The sequence below is a fragment of the Onychostruthus taczanowskii genome, unplaced genomic scaffold (genome assembly GCF_017590055.1).
Source record: "Onychostruthus taczanowskii isolate IOZ18803 unplaced genomic scaffold, ASM1759005v1 scaffold34, whole genome shotgun sequence".
NCBI lineage: Eukaryota > Metazoa > Chordata > Aves > Passeriformes > Passeridae > Onychostruthus > Onychostruthus taczanowskii.
Genome location: NW_024500794.1, coordinates 7,045,790 through 7,069,947, shown reverse-complemented (window position 1 = coordinate 7,069,947; position 24,158 = coordinate 7,045,790). Strand labels below are relative to the sequence as shown.

General features: G+C 37.3%; 1 protein-coding gene across 2 annotated transcripts in view; it reads right to left on the bottom strand.

Annotated features, from left to right (window-relative positions):
- DCBLD2 (discoidin, CUB and LCCL domain containing 2) overlaps window positions 1-24,158 on the bottom strand; it is a 50,340-nt gene that overhangs the window by 13,214 nt on the left and 12,968 nt on the right. For both annotated transcript variants that reach the window (XM_041410971.1, XM_041410970.1), the window contains exons 2-14: window positions 20,347-20,574; window positions 16,576-16,713; window positions 15,349-15,400; window positions 13,934-14,006; window positions 11,577-11,710; window positions 10,875-10,915; window positions 8,577-8,792; window positions 7,239-7,363; window positions 3,261-3,408; window positions 2,676-2,846; window positions 1,616-1,709; window positions 1,185-1,234; window positions 181-318 (exon numbers count right to left, since the gene is read on the bottom strand). In XM_041410971.1, coding sequence (XP_041266905.1) covers window positions 181-318; window positions 1,185-1,234; window positions 1,616-1,709; window positions 2,676-2,846; window positions 3,261-3,408; window positions 7,239-7,363; window positions 8,577-8,792; window positions 10,875-10,915; window positions 11,577-11,710; window positions 13,934-14,006; window positions 15,349-15,400; window positions 16,576-16,713; window positions 20,347-20,574 — 1,608 coding nt within the window. The remainder of the gene's footprint in view (window positions 1-180; window positions 319-1,184; window positions 1,235-1,615; window positions 1,710-2,675; window positions 2,847-3,260; window positions 3,409-7,238; window positions 7,364-8,576; window positions 8,793-10,874; window positions 10,916-11,576; window positions 11,711-13,933; window positions 14,007-15,348; window positions 15,401-16,575; window positions 16,714-20,346; window positions 20,575-24,158) is intronic.

Genomic DNA, 24,158 nt, shown 5'->3' with positions numbered 1-24,158 from the left:
GAACAGACACAAAAAAGCCTGCATTTTAAGAGATATGCTTACCCACAGAACAACTCACTTCTCCTCTGTTCCCCTCCAAAACCAGGAAATAACTAAATGTAGCCAGATTTCTGACATATTTGGCATGTCATTCATATACATACATACATATGTATATAAAAAACATAGCCCACAAATTACCTGCAGACTCGGTTTGCAACATTGTTGGGACTTCTCTTGGTCTTAGGTGACTGATTTCACTGCTGCTGTAGCATACAGGAGTTTCTTCACGTTTTGCTGATTTATTAGGGAAAAACTGCTTCATCCCTTTCCACCATCCTTCACATGGATTAAAAAAAAGCAAAAAACCCATCCAAGATTGCATATATACTGTGTTTTAAGCTACTAAAATACTTTTCAGCACAGCTTGTATTTTGTTGAAACAGGTAAATAACTCAATTATCACTATTTTGAGTAATACCCTAAGACATCAGAACTGTGATCTATCAGAAACAGATACGTAGCAAATTAAAGTGATTAAAAGGTTCCTTGTCTAAAGAACAAGACATACTTAAGACTGCCACTGAGCAGACACACAGGTGTGCAAGTTTTCAACAGAGGCCAGAGAAGCAAAGCACAGTCACCCAGCTGTACCAACCCAACTGCTGCACTGCCCTTTGCACCTGGGGCACAGGGGGTTTCAGGACCATTGCAAAGAGCTGCCTGGTGCAATTGTCTGATCTTAAGTTTATGAGACACAAGATGTTTGGATGGAAGATATACCTAAATCCCACATGCTTACTAGGGCAATGAAAACAAAATTTTTGACCCAACTTATACACTATGATGGAAGATTTTTTGCCAGGACAAAAAAGTACCAAATAAATGATTATCACATGTATAGAGACATTTGTTATAAATTAATTTTTCCCCTCATGTTGTATAATTAAAAGGTTTTCTACTTTGTTCACAAAAAAGCCTGAAGTGGTCAGATCTAACAGGAGACACAACATTTACTATTTCTGAAAAAAAGAAATCAGAGAAAGAAGCAGTACAATTAAGCTGGTCCACAAAAGAAATTCAGTTTGCTATGCCTCCCTCAGTTAGCATTAGAGAAGCTTCGCTAGTGGAAACTAACTGCAATCTGAAATAAACATTGAACAAAAAACCACTGAGCAAATTGTTTCATAAAACTATTTTGTTACCTGCACGATCCCAGTAAGGTACATCATATGTGTCCTCAGTCTTTTTCTTGCTGAGAAAAAAAAAAAAAAAAAAAAAGGAAAAAAGGGTTACTTTAATGAGTTTGCTTACCAAAAGATACATGAATTAATGCTCAGCAACTATCACCTTGGCTGTAACTGGTCCTCAAATTTAATGTATTAGCACCAGTAACCTGGCTTCCCATCACCAGTCTACTGCTACCAGAGAAACCAGTTTTCAGTCGAAGCACTTGCAATGAAAACAGTTAAAAAGATGTTTTGTCCTCGCTAGTCAAGTGATTATTTTCTCAGAAAGAATGCAATTCTTTCCACAAGTGCAGACCACAGAGCTCCCCAGCAATACATGCAGCATTTCATTCCCACACACCAGGCTAACATTGATTTAAAGCACTTTCATCCATCTATTTATTTACCGGTTTCTCCAATGCCACGCACAAACTAAGATAAGAATCAGAGTAGTGAAGACCATCACCAGCACTGGAACCAGAACTGCTGCCAATGCCACATCTGAAAGCCATTAAATTAAGTGGTGTCAGACAGAGCGAGCTTCTCGTAAATCAATTTTTTATTTGAAAATTACTTGAGTAGAGCACAGTTTTCACGTTTAGTGTCTATCACACCAGATCCCCCAGCTAAGCTACTCTGCTGGATGCTCCCACAGTGCAAACTTCAATTAACATCTGGCTCTTCTACATGCATGCACAGCTGGTGGTTTTACAGGGTTTTTCATCGAAATCAATCAGCTTGTTTTAATACATGGTTTTTCTGTTACAATAATGTGTTCTATTTTTTTATGCAGGAAATCCCTTAATATCATCATATAAGTTCAAACCTCCTTTAAGAAGTAAATTCCACAGCACCTTAACAGTTAATCCCAATCAGTCAGTGCTGGGTCTGTGTGTGATCCTATTCCTTGCCATCCAAAGGACACTTCAGCAGCGCCCACATCTGCAGTGACTTTGCTCCCTTTTCTGACCATTTTCTTTGATAAACAAAACGATTATGCCAGCTGACATTTTTCAAATTTCATGTAAAAAAAAAACTGCTCCAGAAAAGATCTGCTATATTAAAGGTGTTTTGTTCTAAGAAATTGTTAAATAAAGCAGCTACACCTGATTAATTCAGAAGGGAAGTCCAAGTTACAACTTCTCCTTCTGACAAAGTTTGTTCAGTGATTAAAAGCTGAACGTTGTTTGAACAAGCTCTGGAAGATGGAACTATTATATATCTATAAAATATATATTGTATATACATTTATATTATATGTATTACTTGGCAGATCTTCATGCAGCATGCAACTGCAAATCTTTTATCATTTGTATATTTAATAACTGGTAAATATTAGAAATAAAATATTGATAATCTGCTGTAATTCGTTAAGTTTTGAGAAAATTTTAATGCAGCATGCACATTTAATATATGCCAAAGCGCTATAAGGAGTTCCAAACATTTCTACTGTTTAACGATGGATACCTTTGGTTACACTTGGAGTCACTGTAGTGTTTTTTATTTCAGGTGTGAAAGTTGTTTTATCTGTCTGCAGTGAAGTCTTCACTGAATGAATGAAGTCATCCACAAAGTCAGCATTCTTCTCATCATTCTTGTTCTGAGGCGGTGCTGGCAAGGTGATTTTAGGAGCACGACCTTCAGAAGAACAGAATTTATAAGGTAAGTTGTTTGAAGTGCTAGTTTTCCATATCTCCTTTTCAGGAGAAGACAGCCAGAACAGTTTGCTATAAAGCTTTTGTTCAGGTTATATAATGAGGAAACCCCCCCACCAGAAATCAATGACATGGAAAGCAAGTGATTGGCATCTTTTGACACACTTATTTTGCATATTACCTTGTGTACACCTAAATTCAGTATTTTCCTCGTTAAACGCAATAACTTTTGGATAAACTCAGATATACCAGTTAAAGAAGGATTATACAGCCAAGAAGTACTTCAGACTCACTGAAAATATACCCATGATATAACTTTTAATCTTAGTAATTTCACTTACAACTTTAATAGTTTCACTTCTTGTCTTGCACAGTTGAAAGTTTTCAGTTGTCTTACCTATACTAAACTGACATCCTAGCAATTCTACTTTCATTGCAATTTTCTGGTGCCATTTTAAGGGGTTAATCCTAAAAAAACGTGCAATAATAGGTGGAATGAAATTATTGCGAACTTCCTGGTACAATTCAGTATTCCCTTGAAATATCTAGAAAAGAAGGGGGAAAAAAGAGAGAAACATTATGTTCTACAAATACAATAGCAATTGAGTAAGTACTACCTATTTTGATGTTTTATTTAAGAAGAATAAACAGTGAAGGATTCAATTCATCCCAGAACAATGCTGCTGCCTGCACTTGTCCACTCCCTTGGCCCCATTACGTTTACAACTAAATAAAACAAAGAAAGGTGTGTGCACATGTATGCACACAGCTACACAGTTCAGAGTAAAGGTACCATGGAATATCCTACTGATGCTCCCCAATCACAGCCTGCTGTTACACGCATGTTTATGGCACTGAGTCATTCTAACTCCTTCTTGGTATTTTACACTTACTCCTCAAATATACATAGATAGCAAGGAGTTGTGACACTGTGCAAGCTGGAATTAAGTGGTGCCTTCACACAACCCAGCAGTTCAGCACAGCCTGTCTGAGGATGGTATTCATTAGAAAGCACTAGGAGCACCCTCTAGTGTGTAATCACACTGTCCTCTCGTGGCTGCTGCCTGCAAGTGCTGAGCCACAACAAAATAGAAGAATTTGGGTTCAGAATGTGAAAGCTCTCCTCAGTCTCACACTGAGCCACGAGGTTCTGCAAGAGAAGGGTGCAGACTTTGCGTGAAGGATGTGCTCAAGCTGGTCCTTCACTGCCATCCTTGCACACAAAGAACTCATCAAAATGTGACAACACATAAAGAATCTGGCTGAAGTTTAAAAGCAGTGGGCGAGGTGCCTGTGAGATGCAATGCAAGCACACTGACAGATTTACAGCCAACCACGGGTTTGTCACTGTCGAGCTGCTTAAAAGAATACAGCAGCCTGGCCCAGTACTCCAACCCTCCCCCTAGACTGGTTTGGCACCATGTCTTTTGGTAGGAAGTGAGCTGCCTCTCCATGTTTGTGCACAGCAGTAGGGCTTTGGCCCTGCACATGCAACTCTGTGGCGCTATTGCAACACAGGTCACCACTGGGATGACAGTAAATGAGTTCTTTCTTTTGAAGTACGGATACGGACATTGGAAATCATGGTGGACACAATGCAAAACACAATTATGGCACTTGCTTGAAAAAACTCAGTATTACAAGGAGTTTTCGTCTCACTTACACCACTTGGTAAGCAATAAAGCTCCCTGCCATTCTTAAAGACAAGCACTGCTCTGTGCAACAGCTGATGTGTCTGCATAACAGGGAGCAGTCAAGAGCTTTTAGCACATCTCTCATCAAAACAAATCACTGCTGTTTCCATCTTGATACACAAGAGAAGAGACTTCTGTATTGCACTGCTGAGTTTTTGAAAAAAGGTCTAGAATATCCCTAGAGGCCTGAAATAATTATTCTAGGAAACTATCCATTCAAAACAAGTCCCTGCTCTGAATTTAAGCTTCTTGTTCTTAAATATATTCAGTAGCAAGAAATGAAGACACAGTAAATGCAGGGGCAAGCCTATAATTATTTTGGATATAAATTAATAGCACCAAATAGTTGAAGTTCATGTGCCCACAGCAGACTGGGCCCCAATTTACAGCCACTTTTCCCTTACTAGTTTGTTTTGTTTTTTGATGCTTTGTTTATTTATTTTTTTTTAATGACAGGCTTGTAGCTACAGATCTCATTAGCAATTTTTTTTGTTTTCGTAAGGATGCAAGTGAGAAGCAAAATAAGAGAGGTGACTTCCTGAGGGGATGCACCCATTCCTAATTGCTGTACTGTATCCTTGCTTGTGCTGTGCCTGCCAGAGCTCAGCACCAAAAGAAGGCACATCTGGCTACCCAAGCAACATATGCAGATGTTACAGAGCAAGGACAGAGATGCCCAACTCTTAAAGTTGGATCTCATGTCAGGTTTCTGAGCATCTAACAGCAAGGGCAAAAATAAGCAACACCAACTCTTACCTTCAAGAAGGATTACCAGTGAAGGTCTTTACTCCAGGCTTTTCTCAGTCAAGCTTTTGACATCCAGTGTTACAGAAGTAACTTAACTTTACCTGCAGCTCTGTAGTTTTTGTTACCCTAAATTTTGCATTAAAAAATAATTTGCTTCTGAGCTAAATACAGCACTAACTTTTTAACGAGAAATCACTTTCATAGTCTTTTTATTATCAAACTCTTTCCATTTCCCTCTGTGCTATTAAACAAAGCTTTTCCAACACTGCAACTCTCATTTGTCCTTTTTCCCCAATTCAAGCATTTACTCTTTTTTTAATCCATGAAAAAATGAGAAAAGTTTTTCTTGAGTACTGCCAAATCTCTAAAAGGTATTTGCAAAAAAGACTACAGGAAAGGCTTGGAAAAGCTTCTAGTCTCCTGAAAAACGTTAGGAATTCCAAACATATTTCAAAAAAACAGGGACTAGCACCTCCCAGCTGGTCTGGCACGCTAAAAGGAAGAAGGCTGTAAGCAGATGCATCCAAAAGCAAATCAGTATCAAGTGAGCTGATAGCAGACAGAGAGAAAATCTGATACTTTGAAATAGAAAAACTGAACCATTTTTTTCTGCCATTTAACTACAGCTGCCAGTTCCTGGGTACATATGATTCTTCATGCCCTGTCCCTTAATGACACACAAAGCACAAAGAAAGATTTGTTGCCTGTAATTTCAGGCTCCACAATTTTTTTTTCATTTAATGAGCATGCAAAAGGAACAATACGCTCAAATTCTAGGCAATAACTGCAACGTTTTTTAAAGAAAATTGTCAAACTAACACTGAAGCCTAAATCAAGGCAGCTTGCTAACTGAGATCTTATTTTATGGCCAGAAGAGGGCGCTCAAAACTGGCAAAATACGCTGTTTTTTTTTCCTTTTTTTCTTGAATACTTCACACCAACAGTGACTTTAGTTCACATGTAGGCGCAGACCCGACAGTAAATTCTCCCCCTCTCTTCCAAGAGTTTCCTACTGCAGTTATATTCAGTGCTCAATTATCTCTTAATTTAACAAACTTCAGCCTATTACTTCAACAGGATGATCCATCCTACCTTGAAACATTCTTAACCCAGAGTAAAGAGAAGACCAAAGACGAAGTGACCATCCTTAAAACCTGTTTCTAAAAAAACTACCAGACTAGTAGTTACAGTTACATGTACTTAATACTACGGGCCTATAGAACTCAGATAAACTACATCCAAGGAGTTTAAGAAAATCTAGTTCCAGTCACATTACTAAGAATCTTGTAATTTTGCTAAGAAAATCTGATCTGAACCACTGGGAAGACAAGAATTTTCTCATTTTTGCTGTCTATTAAATACTGCAGAGCTGTAAACATGGGGAAAATAAGATTATCTTGCTGTTAATATTAGGGACATTTTCTGTGTAACAAAACATTTTTAATCTGAACATATCCCTCCCTCTGCAAGGGCTGTTCTTTTATATAAGAAACTTAACAGTATTTGCTTAAAAATTAAAATTGACAGAAACATTAGAAAACATGAAAAAATATACAACTCATTACATTTATTCTGTAACCATAAGAGGATAAGAAAGTAAAGCTTAATTTTAAAATATATAACCTATTTTAAAAGAAACAGAATTATTATTGAAGAGATGCAGTACCAGAAAACCTACCAGTGGCAACAGAAGTTTCTTGTATAGAATATTCCCATCCCAAATAGTAATGAAAATAACATCTGAATTTTGGAACTGTTCAAATCCTTACATATTTGCATATTGTCATATTTTCTTCTGCTTATCTGTTGTTTATGATTCAAAATAACACTGAAAATGAAAGTTATTTAATGATTCCTCACCACACCAAAATGATTTATATTTACAATTGTGAAATCTCCTTACAACATACCTAGAAACTATGTGGTATTTTTACCTTATCTTTACCCATGCCAGGTTCTCTGTACACTGTCCACTTGTGTGCATCATCACTGTATAAAATTCTGTAGGCTGAGACATAATAGTAGTGCTCTGCTAAAGTTGATCCAGTAGTTATAATACCTGTGAAAATTGAGGCACCCAGTTAGGATAAAAAACTGGTACCACTTTGTAAAAATTAACAGATCAGTTTTTGAATCCAGAGCTGTTTAGTGGACAGTCCTAACTGGTCCAGTTAACTTCAAGAAGATTATACAAAGGGCCAGGGTGTGAAGCTTTCACAGTGACCGAAACTTTGTAAACTCATTTTACTTACTTTGTATTTTAATTTCATTATATAACATTGCTAAGTCCTTCCCCCCACGCCCCATTTCTTGATGGAAACAGCCCCTTCATTTGACCACAGCTCACTCCTGTCTCTAGCTGCTGACACAGCTTCTCCCTGCTCTTGTACTGCCAACCTAAAGGCACCATTGAAAGAACTGCAGCTTCCTACAGCTGACACTGCAGCGCTGCAGCACAACTCATACAAAGCTGTTTTGGAAAGGCTTGTTAGCAGAAGAATTAGTGGAGTAATGCAAAATACAAAGAGTCTCCAGGGAGGTAGCAACAAAGACCACTGGTAAATCCAAGTTGCTTAATGACAGCAAGCCACGCTGCTCATGGCAGAGTGTGCAGCTGAGGTTACAGAGACCAACTCAGGCATTTTGGAAAGAGACAAACACAAACTGATCAGTGGAACATGTTTCACAATAGCCTTAAAGCCCTGGACTCTATGAAGCACTCAACCTAAATCCAATTTAATTTTGATTTACATCAGATGACAAACATGCCTATTAACAACAGAAATTCACCTCTGAAGGATTAAACCAGAAAACACTAACACTGGCACTGAAGGTACAGCTGCTGCACAGCTACCCTGGAGATTAAACCCAAAATGCCAACACCTCAGTGCTGATGCTGGACTCACTGTGGCTGTGACAGGCACTAGGGAAAACCTAGGAACACAAGTCACTACACCTGCACCAGAAGTACCAGCTGACTGGATTTTGATCTGCATCTCCAAGGAAACAATGAGCAGGAAAAGGGAAGAATCAAGGATCCAATAAAACCACAGGAAACACTTCAACAAATTCTGATGGAAGAGATGTCTTCTACTATGAAACTACACCTCTTCAGCTCCAGGCTCCTCAGTGTATTAGCCAGGACATGGAAGCAAATTAAGTGTAATGTAAAGTGCCACCTGAGCTTTATCTAAGGCCCAGCACTTGAAAAAAAGGATATAAGTAACCAAAAATTTTGAATGCTGCTGAGAAGTCACATCAGATTCACTTACCTGTTATTTTCTTTTCTTTATTCAAGTCAATCTGCAACCACTGATGTTCATCACTGATAAAAGCAGCCCAAGGAGGTCCAACCCTTTTTAGCCTGGCATTTTCAGGTTTCCAGATGTTTACTTGTCCTGTTTGGTTAGGCCACTCAAGAATCGATGATGATGTGATGTGGGAATCAGGAATCACCCCAGACTCCATCCCCAGTGTCCCATAGCAACCTGAACAACAGAAAAGGTGAGGATTGCAAATGAGAACTGAAGTTATGCTGCTTGGTTTTTAAGACTTTACATGCAAATATTAAATTGCCATCTAAATTTATTCCATAACAACAATACCAACAAAACACACCATCTTTTGCTTTCTAACAGGGATGCTAGAACCAAACTAGTCACGAGAATGCCATGATTTGTGCCTGTTCCAAGAGTAATGTGGATATTCTCTCAGTCACTACACAGAGCACTCAACGAAAAGCACTGGGGAACATTCATGGTCTAAGAGTATCTCTGGTTGCTGCAAGAATGGGAAACAGGCTACTGGTTCATCAGCTCCTTTCTTGTGTCTGTATAACTTCTTGGGTTTTTAAACCAACCCCAGCATCACAGTGTTAATTTGAACAAAACCAAAGCATGTAGGAAGTCATGTCAGAATCCTGGCCTTGAGCTCAAACACATCCTTGAAATTAGTTACATTTTTCTGGTTACCATTCTTATTAAATATTTCTTTCCATGTTGCCTTCTGCTGGTGGCTGAAAAACATCTAAATTCAGGGCTGAATTTTCTCGTTCTGTAATACCAATGGTTTTCCCCTCTCACATGCACAGTCCTCAGAAGTATCAGCAGAGAGCAATCTTTGCCTTCCGTCAGGCAGGCGGAACAACCCAGCCTAGTTCCCCTTCTCCTGTGAACTCCCCCTCTCCACCAAGGGGGGCACTCATCCCTCAAGGAAGGCACAAGGTGGCATAGCCCAGTGTGACTGGATCCCAGAGAAAGTCTTGCCCGTGTCCTGTGAGATGCCATTAGTAGTTTACTGTCTCTGCTGAATGTATGCCACCTGCCACAGCACAGGTTCATTTCACTAAGGGAATTCTTTCCCTCATCTGTCATTTTCCATCTAACATGCTGCCACTAGGCAGCACAAATGCCTCAGTCTTTAAATACCTGCTACATTCCACTCTTTGCTCTGTGATGCTTCAGTTAATTTCTATTGAGTCTCACAGTCAGGCAGTTCTTCCTGCATAACTAGTCTCATCTTCCTCTGCACTGACCACGCCTCCAGCACTAATAACACACTCCTATACTTCATACCAAGTCATAAAACCAACTGCAACAGCAGGAACACACTAAGACCTTCACCACAGTCTGATGAATCTCACTTGAGCATACTACAGGGTTTTTTTCCCCTCACCTAAGTCCTAGGTAACCCAACTACAGACATTTTAATCTAGAGCTACATCTTGTCTCTAGTTAATTCTTGGTCACAAAGTCTAGACCAGCATTTTTTTCTCTCTCTTCCAATTTCCAAGGCCATTTAATTACTTTCATACACACTATCAGATCACATTGTGAAAGACAAAAAAACCCAGCAAACCCTGCCTGGATCACTGTGTTTAATATTCTTTATGCATAAGGACACTAGACCTGTAATTCCTTCTCTCAGCTCTTGCAGATGCTGAGAGAGAAATAATTTTAATACTAAATGCACTGTATTTTCTAATTTTTCCTTATTTATACATTTCCATTGCCAAACACTCCTGCCCATCAGATTCCTGTCTTTATATCCCCATCATGGTGCCTTGATTTATGTATTAGGAAAAGCATTTATTTATTTTGAGAAGTATGTGCATGATTCCCCCTCCCTTCTTTTTTTAAGTCTATCATTATGAAAGACAGATGTGATGGCTTTATGGTCTTTACATTGCTATTAGAATAGTTAAAGAGACTAAGGAAAGGCCACTGTCTTCACATTATTTCCAACATCCACTCAAAGACGGCATTTAAAGTGACTTAGAGAAAAACTAGCTTCCACTTAGAAAACTAGAGCTAATTTATTTAATTAGCCTGAAAGAATCTCTTTCTGCAGATAAGCAAGGCTTACTCGAATCACTTCTGTACCTATAAATTAGTGATGATTAATCATCAAGTTGAGATAGTAAAACAATTGAAAAATATACATTATTTAAGAATGCAGTAAAAAAAGGTCTCACAAATGAGAAAAAAATTAAGAAATCAAATACCTGCACACCCACCTCTATTCACAAAGTTTGAATGGAAGTAGTAACAGGTAACACATGTGACACTTACCACTCGTCTTAAAGGTGAAGAGACTCGTAGACAAGGGTCCCCTGCAGAGAACAAAAGGTGATGTTTTGCAGTACGCAGTGAGAAAAATTGAAACAAACTGTCTTCAATTTATGTTTCTTGTCTTACTGCTTGCCGCTGAAACCTATGCACATGTGCCTGAACAAGCACTTAATGATTAACACATCCTGCCAGTAAGTTGCAGCGCTTTCAGGACAAGGACAAACACCTTCTCAAATGAAATCAAGTCCAGAGATACTGGGTTAAATACTTTCAAAGCAACATCCACCCAGCAAAATGCAAGACTTCATTAAAATGCTTTATTTTCAAAATAAGCTAATCACAGTAACACAAATCAGTCTCCTGTGATTGCTTTCATTTGTGGGACTTGAAACACAACCGAAAGCTACACACTTTTCCTGAAACTGAAAAGCTGCAATTAAATAACTGTTTTTACACAGACCAGTAGGAATTTATAGCCAAAAAGGTAAAAACTTGCAGAATTTGGAAAATTAAAATTTACGGACTAGATATTAAAATTATTTGGTAAAACAATTTGGTAAAACAATTACACTACAGCAAAAGCGTGAGAAATTTAGAGAAGAGAACCTGTCCAGGGAATATATACGTCCACGAGCTGAAATTAATCCCACGATAAGACCATACCAAGACCTAAGGTGCTAAAGATAAGGAAATTATACTTACACTTTTGAGGTGACATTGTTAGCCAGGGAGCCTTCATAGTATGGAATGCCTTTGCTGATTACAACATTAATTTGACCACCCAGAGTATTTGACATGACACCTGCATGAACACCGGCCATACAAAGTGATGATGACTTGAAGAAGGAAGGGAAAGAAAAAATTCACACTACTAAGTGAATAAATTAAACACCACACCATATATTGTAAATGCTACACTGTCCAGTTACAGTCTTTGTTATTATTACATTAAAATACTATTCTTAGTTAACTGTTATCTTGGTTATTTAGAAACCATTCATCTTTATTTATTATTGAATTCATAAAAACACAGGAAGAAGGCCCTACATTTCACTGTATCTTCACCCAGATGCATTTAGAATTTAACTGTTGTAATTAAATGACCTCAAACCAACACCAAGGTGAATCAGTCTGAAAAAGCCAGACAGCCAGGCTCAGCCTATAATAAATTAGACAATAAAACACGTGAATACATAGAAAACTTTTTAATAGAAATCACATTAAAAGTATGTTTGTTTATTTTCTCACCATTAAGGGGTGAGGCACTGCACATTTTGTAGCTTTTAGCTAAGGGGTTTTTTTATCATAACTTGCGGTTAAACATGGGTTTAACCATCCAGCACTGATCCACATAAATCCACAGTATACATGCATACAACTCATCCTAAACAAGTCAATTACCTATGTTGTACAAGTCAGTGGAGACCAGTAATAAAAATGTTCTTGCAGGTATCATGTTTTTGCCTGTTCTCCTTGGATGACAGAATCTACTAACAAATGTCACAGTGATACTTCACTGGCTTGCAGGCTACAGGTGAGCAGCACTCATCATACCAAGTCTGTCAGGCTTGCCCAGAGCAAGCTCACATCCAACATTAGTCTGGGATCAACACAGCTCTCCTCTCCATCAAAATAAGAGCATGAGATTCAGGAGGAGATGCAGCTCTCTCCTCCCTGCTCACCAGATGTCAGCAGTGAGAGCTCCAAGCCCACAAGAACTTTGAACATTAGGGTCACACAGAAAAGAATCAAGACTTTGGGTATTTTTTTAAAGCAGCAAACAGTCCCCATACACTTGAAAGAGATGCATAAGAAATCTCAACCTGAAACTTGGTCTAAAGTGCTGGACAATTTCATTTTTTTCCACACAGCCTGACTTCTGGGAAATTCCTAGCCTTTTTTGGTTGATAAAGTATACAAAAAGAAAGTCACAGAGCATTTATTTCCTTAAGTTTCCTTAGGAAAAGGTTTTGGTTTTCTCCACAGAAAACAATTATTCCAGATTTTGGCAAAAAACTCCCAACAAGCAGAACTCCTACAGATGCTGTAAATTTGTGAAGCAGAGAATCAATTTAATATTATTACTAGCTACAAAAATTACCATGCAGCCACTTAGTGAGGACTCACTGGGGACCAGAACATGTAATACAGTTACACTGTGGTGACATTTTTACATGGGGGTGATGGTTTAATCAAGTAGCCTGGGATTTACAAATATTTGGGGAAAAAAGAAACAGTCACATTTTAAGTTTGTATTTAATACTAAAATCTTTGGTTACTAACATTTTTACATTGTCTTATCTCTGTGCTACATCTAAGGGCTTATTAAAAGAGTATTTTAAAATAAAAAGCAAGGATTTAATGTAATTTTTAGTAGACTGCTAGCAAAATTATAATAACTTAAAAATAAACAAAGCAAACATCTACCCATCCTATGGCAAGTTCATTAATTGACCTGTAAAGGCTTACATTAGAAAAATACTGTATAGGGTTTTGCAGTGTTTTAAGTAAACAATACATTATTAAAGATGCTCATTACCAATTTACAGAACTACTCTTACAGTATTATATTTGTTTTGCAAATTATTTTATAGCTGCTGAGCACAAACAGTATTTCATCTCTAAAGTGTAACAAAAATTAAGATCACCACTAGGACACTGCTGAAAGAGGCATTACATTGTCAAAAACAAGAGGACATCATTAAAATAACTGCTTCTTTCTTTAGAAATCCGAATTTCCCAGCCTGAGAAAACCAAGTAAAAGAAAACAGGAAGTAGAAAAAACCCACTCTTTTGATTGATCCACCCTTCTCTGCAGGACTTATGAAAGTATTTGAGACTCCACTACAGTACTCCACTTCTTGAGGATGGCAACATCTGAAGCACCTGTCATTTAGCACCAGTGCTAGAAAATGCCACCAGTGCTGTGTTATTCACTTTTAGGAGGTACAAATCCCAGCATACAGGAAGCACAACTAATGTGAACAACTACAACTGACTTGCATTATTCACCATGTGTTTTACAAAAATTCACTTAAACCCATGGTATTTTCACTTACATCTCTGTATCCATGAGGAATAGTGCCTGAAATATCAGCAAAAGGAATCACACATCCAGCTGGACAATACTTACTGAAAGAGAACAAAATATCAAGTCAAGATATGCATGCACCTACAACTCTCTTACTGTTATAAAAAAGCTACGGTTTTGATTTACAAGACTCTGCTATTCATGGATCACTATGTAATGGTATCACCTAATTGAAGACCGATCAAATCAGACCAAAAATACTCACAAGTACCCAACAGGAGGGCACACATTTGAAAATGTTTTAAAATAAGTCCCAGCTGAAAGTACACTTCCAGTCTCAATATGATGAATTAATAAAGCATTTTATATTATGAATAATATGTGGCTCCTGTAAATTCAAAGTCATATAACTAAAAATATTAATGAATTGTATTTTATGAACTAGAGACCTTCATATCTATTTGTTTTGCACCCTTAAATAAAGCATCTGAAACGTAATGCTATTTTGTAACAGCTTTTGGCAATGCTTAGATCATAAAAACTGGCCAAATTACCACTCATAGCTCATAAAAAGCAAGAGGCAAGACACCAGCACCAGTGGAGCAAGGCTGTGTTCATGTTCTAGGACCATTTCATACTGCACACATGAAAATTATTACATTTTCAAGAGCTAAAAGTAAAGTGGAGTAAAAGCATCAACATTTTCACCACAGCTCAGCAACAGCTGAAGCAACGCTGTAGGTTCCAAGAAAACAGGGGATTCAGAGACTTTGTCACACATTGACTAAGGCCAGAACCTACAACTACAGCCCTGTTTAGGAACCTGGGAAGATGAAGGAGAAATGCAAAGGTAGCACTTTGAAATATTTCAGGTTGCCACGGCTTAAGTTCTCCAAAAAATAAGCTTAGACACTTCACACTTCTGCAGCTTTAAACACTGGCCTTGCTTTAGATGGAAATAAGGAAGGAGACAGCAGGGAAATGACACATTTTCCCCTTCAAAATGTACAGCATTCTGTGTCTCCACAGAACCTCATTAATGAGCACCAAACTGTGAAATGGGTCTGCAATTTCTAATACATGTCATCATTTAGTGCTCCTTTGGCAACTGCAGTACAAATTTCAGTAATTAAGTTGTGTACCTGCTAAAATATATTTATAAAAGCAATATTCTTTCTATGAAAATGAGATATGAGCTCCTATGTGTTAGCACAAATTAACGAGGTTCTACTGTATACTGCAAGTAAATAACACACAAATGAGAGAGACAGGAGGAGTGCAAATGTCAAAATTCTTCAGCTCTAACCCTAATTAGTTTGTGTCTCAAGTTCTCTGGATGGCCAATTTTCAAGCTGCATCAGAATATGTAACAAAGCAAAGCAGAAACACTAAAATTACTTCATTAAAGAGACTGGGAGGAAAACAGGTAAAAATCAGTCTTACTTGAATTCTGGTTCGGAAAAGTGACTTGCATTGTCTAAACAGGTAATTAAGTCTGGAAAGAAAAAATGTAAGTCAAAAGGATGAAAAAGACAAAAGGTCGAATATGCTTTTTAAAGTGCATGAATACATACATTTGAGCCTCTGAGGCTTAACAAAAAGTCTCAGAATGAAAAAAACACATTCCTACTAAATTTTCTTGCAACAGATTTTATATCACAGTAGAACCTTGCTAATTTGTCTGAGCAACTGGGAAATCTACTGAGAATATGACACTAGATAATACAAAAATTCATTTTCTGGGCAGCTTAATTTTAATTTATAGCTATATTTCAGAGACCAATCAGAAACAGAAACATATGCTCCTTCTACAAAATTAAATTAAGAAGATAAAGAGGCATGTGGATTCACCATTTAATGGTTCTGCAGTGCTGAACACAAGCACCACAGAGAACAAATGTTAGAATGCTACGTTATTAGCATCCATGACTGATACCACAAATTTTGTGTTTGTGTCTGCTGTGTATCAACACATACAGTCCAAAATATAGAGAGGAAAGAATCAAAAACCCTACAAAATTAAAAACTGAGACTCTTCATCTGTTCTTTTTATAATAACATCCAGATAGGGTTTTTCACCTTCTGAGGCAGTTGCTGCTGCTCTTTCATTTCCTTGCAGACCACATGTATCACTCACCTTTACAATGAGTGGGAGGAGATGCACAACAAATACAGCAACCTCTTTCAGAGGCTTAAAAGAACTAAAACCAGGGGAAAAAAAACCAAGAAAAAGACAAAAAACTAGTCTGCAGATTATGTCATTAAAGAGTTAAGGGAGTAGAGGAAATAAAAATTTCCTACTGAAATAAAAATTTCCATGAGGTTAGTCTGTGTAAAATATATATAGTTCGATAAGAGAACTTTTTAGCTATCTGCCAGCTTTACTACTACCTGAAAAAATGCATTTTGTCCTGAATCTGAAGCAGTCCTTTCATTTATAAATGACAATGACATTTTTACTCTGCTATTCAAGGTAAGCTTTGATACCATTTCTTTAGAACTACAGCAACTTTTAGGTAAGCAATCAAATTTACTACAGAGAAGTATCATGAAAGTGTACTAAATTTTTAGAATTTGTAAGAATGTGGGAGTAAATGAACTGGTTCTGTGTTTTTACTAGACAGCCCTAATTCTGCCAGCAGAGAAAAATCACCAAATAATTATAAATACCTGATTTGTCAGTGGTTGAATAAACTGCAAGAAATCCACGTCCAGAACTGTGAATTCCACTCATGAACTGTACTGTGACTTCATTACTTTTTGAAGTAATTAAACCATCCATTTGAAAGCCAAACCCACAGTATTTTCCTGTGGAGAGAAGGAGAACAAATATTGACCCAAAACAACACATGTAATAGGCATCTTAATTCAATTTCCAGCCTCTTATTTCATCTGCATGTAGGCACACATTAGTTCTAGTGTATACTCAAAAGCAAATACATGAGAATGACACTAAATAATGCTTAGTGACCATTTAAAGCAAATGGTAGACTGTGAGTTCCACATTTGTTTTGTCACTGTCAAAGGTCTTGCATACCCCAATACCTGCCAGATAAATGTGACCTTATCCCATTCACCTCTAGCCGTGCATAACCTCCATACTCAGAGCTTCAAAGAACATGAGGAATCTCACAAGGAAAAATATCAAGTTAGGACAGTGAGAAGCATCTACAGAAGCAAATGAGAAAAAAGCCCTCCTTTCCCAAAGCTGCTGGAGCACTTCCTCCTCATAGACTCTTCTATGTGACTCTGTCACATACTTTCCCTAATTCTGGAAAGCAGCACGCACAGCTCGCTGCATTTCAGCAGTACCATACATATATCATATCACAGGTAAGCACCATTAAGATAAATTACCAGTTAGCTTACTTTCTATTTTATCACACCTAAAAAACGTAACTGTGGTATTCACATATTCTTTGAACAGAGACAGGCATAATTCTCTCTCTCAGGATTTTCCTGGGAAGCTGAAAGTCTGTGAGAAAGCTCAGAAAAAGAAGAAAAACAATTCTTATCTTCACTTGCTTCATCTGTTGTATGGCATATGTGGAACGTGTTATGGAGATTGCTTACCAAAAGGGATTTGTTAACTGGACACTGATGGTGGTGTTTTGGATTGATTGACCAGTTAGGTCAAAGCTGTGTCGTGACTGTCTGTAAGGGTCATGGGTTTTTCTTTAGTATAGTATAGTATAGTATAGTGTAGTATGTAGTATAATATAGTATAGCTTAATAAGTGTTTGTTCAGCCTTCTGCAATCATGGAGTCAATGCATGTTATTCCCTGGTCAGGGGGTCTGCCTGCGACAAGACATAACAAAGGTTCTGTACCTGGGTGCTTGTCTTGCCATAGAAAATAAACAAAAATAACACCATTTCAACTGCTGGAGTCCACAGATATTGACAGTATTTTCCTATGAAGTTCTAGAATTGATACCACATTAATGGATGAATGATTGTTAAACAGGCCCCAGTCAATATGGAGTTCTCCAGTCCTACTAACTAGAAGCTTTAGTAAAGATACTGACCAGTTAATTAACTTGTTTAGAAAAAATAATCTTCTGTTCTACAGGCTACTATGATAATTCGATATTGTAGAAACCATCTATAACCCTATTCAAGATTCTGCAGTGGATAAGCAAAGTGGATAATCACCAGCAGTAAATGACACTGCCTCTGTTTCAGCTCATCATTCCACTTGCTTTCCTCATAATGAGTATGTTATCATACAGCAGAAAGAGCAGAAAAAGAAGAAAGACTCCTTTCTCAAATAAAGGCAAATTACCACACTAATGTAGAGAAAGTGGAGTAACACAGTCCTGCAGGAATAGCTCTTAACAAATATAATACAAAATAAATATAGTATGTATGTCAATTTCCTTTAAAAAGTGAACTGCACACCCAAACGCTACCAAAATAATAAAAAAAAATTTAAAAGTTAAAATACAAATTCCTGTCATTATTCCGAGCTTTCTAGATGATGCTTATTCAGATTTTTTTAACAAAGCAAGGGTATCTTCTAATAAAAAAACATAAAAGTTTTTTTTTAAAGTTTGTTTTCAGCCACTGGATCTTGTTACATGAGTGACTGTCATGAGACTCCTCTTAAAACACCATTTATCCCCTTCTTCAGGCAAATACACAGTGCAAGCCATTTAAATCCAGCTTGGATAAACTCTCCAGTGCTGCTTGCCCCATGGACATACAGCCTTTGACAAACTGTAGAGTGATGCACTTCATGATTCATAGCAAGGCATACTTTTGAGACTAGAAATCATTTTTCTAACCCTTCCCTGGTCTCTTGCCTGATTTTTGACAATCTTTTAAAAAGCAAGCACTAGGAATGGACAAAGCATGACTGCAGCAACACCTCTGTCAACGGTGTGTGCAGAAGATGTAATATTGCTATTTTGTCTGTACTTATACATTGAAGGATCCCGAGTGCTTTTGTACAGCTACAATACAGCAGGAGAGGGAACTCTCACGTCTTAAATAAGTACATCTGACTGCAGATGCACAGTGATTTGACTGTACTGAAATCTTATAAACTCCTCTAGATCTCATTTACACTAGAGACAAACCTAACAATGAGCATTTGAATCTTCTTTTGATTTCTTCACAAATACTCAAAAGGCTTGGAATAAGCACTAGCCCTTAAAAGCTTCATTATAAACACTCTGTTTATCAATGAACCTTCTAACAATTTATTTTTTTATCTAACCAGCCAACTTTTAAGTCATTTTGGGTTAAAGAAGGTAAAAGGTATGACTGAATTTCAGATTTTATGTAAAACAAGTATTGTAATGTTAGACCATGTCAGCAGTCTTGAATGTAAAAACTTAGCATAAGTCCAGATTTTTCCCAAGAAAATTCAAGTCACTGTTTAAACTCTCCAGTGTCTGTTGCTTCAAACATTAAAAAAGTCCCCGAACCTCACCACATCTGTATTTGCCACTGTTTGTCCTGTGATTTAATTTATTAAGAGCAGAACAACACACACATTTCCGCAACATACTGTGCTGCTGCACCAGCAGACCACAGCTGAAAAGCAAGGGAAACAAATGAAGAAGGAATTTACTCGAACCCATTAAGTCCCTTGTAAAAGTGAGTAATAGACTTATCAGAACTTGACGTTCCTTGCCATTTAAGGTATTCAGTGCTTCCTATTTTAGACCAAGTCTGGCTCAACAGCTCCAAGCACATATTTTCACACACACTTACCTAGGTAACAGTTGGAAAAGAGGGTTAATAAACCTAACACTCCACTAGCCTCTTTAGAAAAAGACTCAATTTAGTGGGAGCAGCCTTTGAATTGCACAAAAACAGTGAAGTAAATCTTTTTCTCTGTCTCCAAATTAAAACTTTAGGAAAGAAAATGAAGTTCATCTGCATAATAGCTAATTTTAGAAAAAGAAGAATGACAATTCATTTTGAGTTTTATGCAAAGTAACCATTAGAGTCTAAACGCCCTACATACACCTTGATGTAGATGACAACATCACACTGCTATTCAAAAAAAAAACCCACTGACTACTAGTCGTGAAATTATCCTGAAGAGAACAAAAACGAAGAGCATTATCAGAGGATGGAGGATATTTGGACAATAAGCATTTTGAAGCCTGTCATCCTTTAACACCAGCTAGCTAGATAGACAGATATAGATATCTACACTTTTTTCTTTTAATGAAGATGCTTCTAGTTTTACAGTTCCCTCTTCACTGCTTACAAGAACTTTGCAAGCTACTAGGAAATGTCAGAGAAAAAAAACAAACACCACATTGCAGTGGAGCTTCCTTTGAGAATCTTAAGAATCTAAGATTATAACAGGACCCGTGTTGCATTTATGATGCAGCTGCTGTTAAAAAGTAACAAAAGTACCAACAGTACACCTGAATTCTACACAAGACAACAGTTCTCAAATAGTGACAATTAAAGTTCCTACCTATTTCTGTCCTGTTGGGGCCAATGCCATTATGAACTCTCAGGTAACTGGAATGACAGGAATCAGCGTCATCAATATCAAAATCACCAAACTTGAGCTGAATTCGCTGCCCAGGCTTCACACGGATTTCCCACTCACACACAGTGCTATTGGGAGAGGTCTGGGGGTAGTTTATGGAGGCCAGGGTCCCGCTCTCAGGGCCCAGCACAGTGTGTCCACACCCGTCACCTAGGAAAGAACAGACAGAAATCAGCTCCCACGTTCATCTTCAAAGCCTCATATTATCACCCCATACAAACCCCATCGTGAGAAAACTACAAGGTAACTCACATGCAAATGACACAGCAATGGTGGTAAATGTCACTCAACTACCACTGCCTTTTGCTTAGCTTATCATCACAGGCAACCAGAGAGCTGCTACAACTTCCTCAGTGAGATGGAAAGTGATCCATAATGACTTACAAAACAGCATGGACAGTACAGGAAGTGTCCCAGCTATTTCATATTTCCTCAACAACTCAGTACAGAAGGAAACAGGTGCTGAAAAGGACACAGAAACCTGACAATAAAACAAGAGCACATTGGTTTTCCTGATTTACTGTACTTGCAACACAATGAAAAAGAAGTAGAAAGCCATTGGACAGCAAATAAAATACGGAATATTAAAAAAAGCTCTGACCACTACCAAACCGCAAATACGTTGTTTTCTACTGTACCACTCTTTTAATCCTGCAATTCACTCCCATTTGGAGAACATACTAAATTTTTCGGAATTTTCCTGTGACTCCAACCTGGAGCCTTCTACCTAATATTTGAGTATTAATTTTGAACAGCAATAACAGCACTAAAACTCATTTGTTTAGCAAACTGAAAACAGTATCACAAATTGTGTACTGTCAATACTAAATTATAAAGAGCAAACTGATAAATTTGATTACTCAACAGCTAGACATACATTTCACCCAGTATGCAGCACAAAAATGCAAGAATTTCTGTGCTGGTTTAGAAATGTGAATGCTCTCAGAGTAACATTCACAATGATCACCATGATTCCTACTGACAGAAATTTGTTTTGACAGTTAACAGTGTTTCATATTACACAATAATATGTGTAGTTCCTCTACAAAATACGAAAAGGTAAGCTGAGCTTTAGGTACAAAAACTGTACACATACTTAAAATTCAACTAAATTTCAAAATTCTTAAATGTATTATATGTAAGACTGAGTGGAAAAGTAAGCCCAATGCACTGAAGCAATGTGGAAAAAACAAACCCCTGTGATTAAGTTAACTAGGTCTGACTAATCTGTTTGTAAATACAACTAATTTTTTGCTAACAAAAACTATTCTCCTTATAATCTGAGCACTCTGAAAGATAGCTGCGTGTTATAAAAGATAAAGTGCTGCTAGTAAACACAGAATCATAAATGGATGCAGATGCAAACTGCAGCTGTTTATCTTGCTAGCAGTCGGGAATGAAAAAGATACATCCTTGGAAAAGTTAACTGGAATATCTGCTTAGTAAAATCAAAACTTGTATCTGTGAAGCTGTTCTTCAGCCATGTTTTCATTAATGCAATTTTCTTTAAAACACTTTGTTTTATCCCATGGCAAATATTATTTCTGTTTGGATGACAGCTGATCAATTACCCTTCTAAGTTAGAGTTTTTCTAACACAAGACACCATTGTTCAACATTACAAAGAGATAACCTAAGCTGCATGTTTTATATCTCAATATAATCCTGGTTTCTTTCAAAAGGCATGTTATAAACCAAAGAAAAGTGAAAGCTTTATTATGCAGAGTCTGTATGGCCTTGGTTTATTAGCGACTAAGCACTCAAATGTCAGATTTCTGATTAGTCTTAATATGCTAATACTTAACAATAAAAGATTCCTTTTCTAGTAAAATTTTCACAAGCAAATACTCACACACACTACAAAATGCATGAAATTCATTACATTAACAACAAAAAACAACAAATATATTCATGGTGATACATGGAGTTAGCATTTCAAAACTCTTTATATTGCAGATATAAAAATAATTATCAACACAAGCAGCAGTTTTAGGCTATGTCCTAAAAATGAGCCATTAACCAGTTCTGTGCTTTTCCTGTCCTGTGATGGGGTAAGCAATTGCTTATTCATTCACAGATTGAAAATACTCTGCAAATACACTGACACAGTGGCCTTTTGAATATGAAATCATAGTAGCACTCACCTGTATGGGCAGTTACACTGTTCTGAATGCATTTTAAGGAAAATAAAAATCCTTACATGAACTATAATGCTCAGAAGTTTATTATGTCTCATTTCAATATGCCTGTTATTGCAATGCAGTCACCACACAAATACTATTTCTTAAAACCAGGAATATCAATAACGCACATGATTTTGTATCTTTAATTCTTCCCCACCTTCTTGCATCTTAAGCCTATGCTGCTGGAAATCAAAGACAAAGGAAAGCCTGTGTCTCCTCTTTGACCCAAAATGTATTTAAGCTGTAAATTTCTCCAGATAAAACTAGAAAAGATCATGCCTAACATTCATTTAAACACTTCTCTCTTCTAGCTTGCTGTTCAGCTGTCTCAAGCATGAAACAATACCTGCAATGTGCATGATTTCTGCACAGCTTTCTGATGAGAAATGCAAGAGCTCCAAAACAACTAAACACAGTTAAGTGAGAAAATGCAAATAAAATATTTTAAGAATTGGGACTTTTCTTTTAAAGACACATCACTAAAAAATTACAACATTACCTCTTGCAGTTTGGAACAATGTCTTGTTTCCCATGGCTAGAAAGAAAAACTAATTTCCTTCACACAATTTAATGAAAACGTCAATCTGAAATCTTCCTTGTGTTGTAGGCCTTCTTAAAAACATGAGAGGAAAAACACACCTCTATGCATATTAAAAACTTGCTGTCAAATCATACTAGAAAGGCAGGGGAAGAAAAAACCGTTGTGCTGAACTGCAGCATCTTGCTATGAAGTCGATTTTTAAAAGTAGCTTATTCTGAATGGACACTTTAGATCTTTTTATTCTATTTCACTTAGGTTAGTGATAACAGAAATGCCAGACACTTCATGCCTGAAGAATCTGAAGATTACCATGGCATACACAGTCTGCCAAGGGCAGTAGCATCACTCATGAGCTATTTGGAAAATTTTAAAAATCACAATTCCAGTGAAACTTGCAGATCCCTGAACCCACATCTTGCTTAAGATGTATATGCCTATAAAAGGGCAGTTCTTTAGCCTCTCCATATAATGTGGTGCTTCATCATTTCTACCACACTTCTTTAAACACCACTGATGAACTCCAGAGACACATACACACATCCAGCATCAAGGGGTAATCTGCAATACTCAGCAATTTCTCCAAGAAAAAGTACAATTCTTTTCACTAGAGCAGCATATATAGGACATTAGTCACTTGGTTAATTTGCAAGTCATTAAGTGCCACAGAATCTTTTGCTTCTGTTAACCTGTGAGAGTAGAATAAGAACACACAGAAGACAGACATAAATCCCCTAATCAATTATTCCTTGATGGGTTACATAAATCCCCTAATCAATTATTTCTGGATGGGTTAACAACCTTTGTTGTCAGTACACAGCTGAACAAGTCTCCTGCTTTCTTTCAGACTTCTCTGTCAGACCACAGGCTCCCCACACTAGATAGATAGATAGATAGATAGATAGACAGATAGATAGACAGATAGATAGACAGAGCCCTTTGCAGAAGCACCAGGTCACTGGTGTGCACACATCACACCTGACACATGGAGGGGCTGCAGATGTGCATCCATTC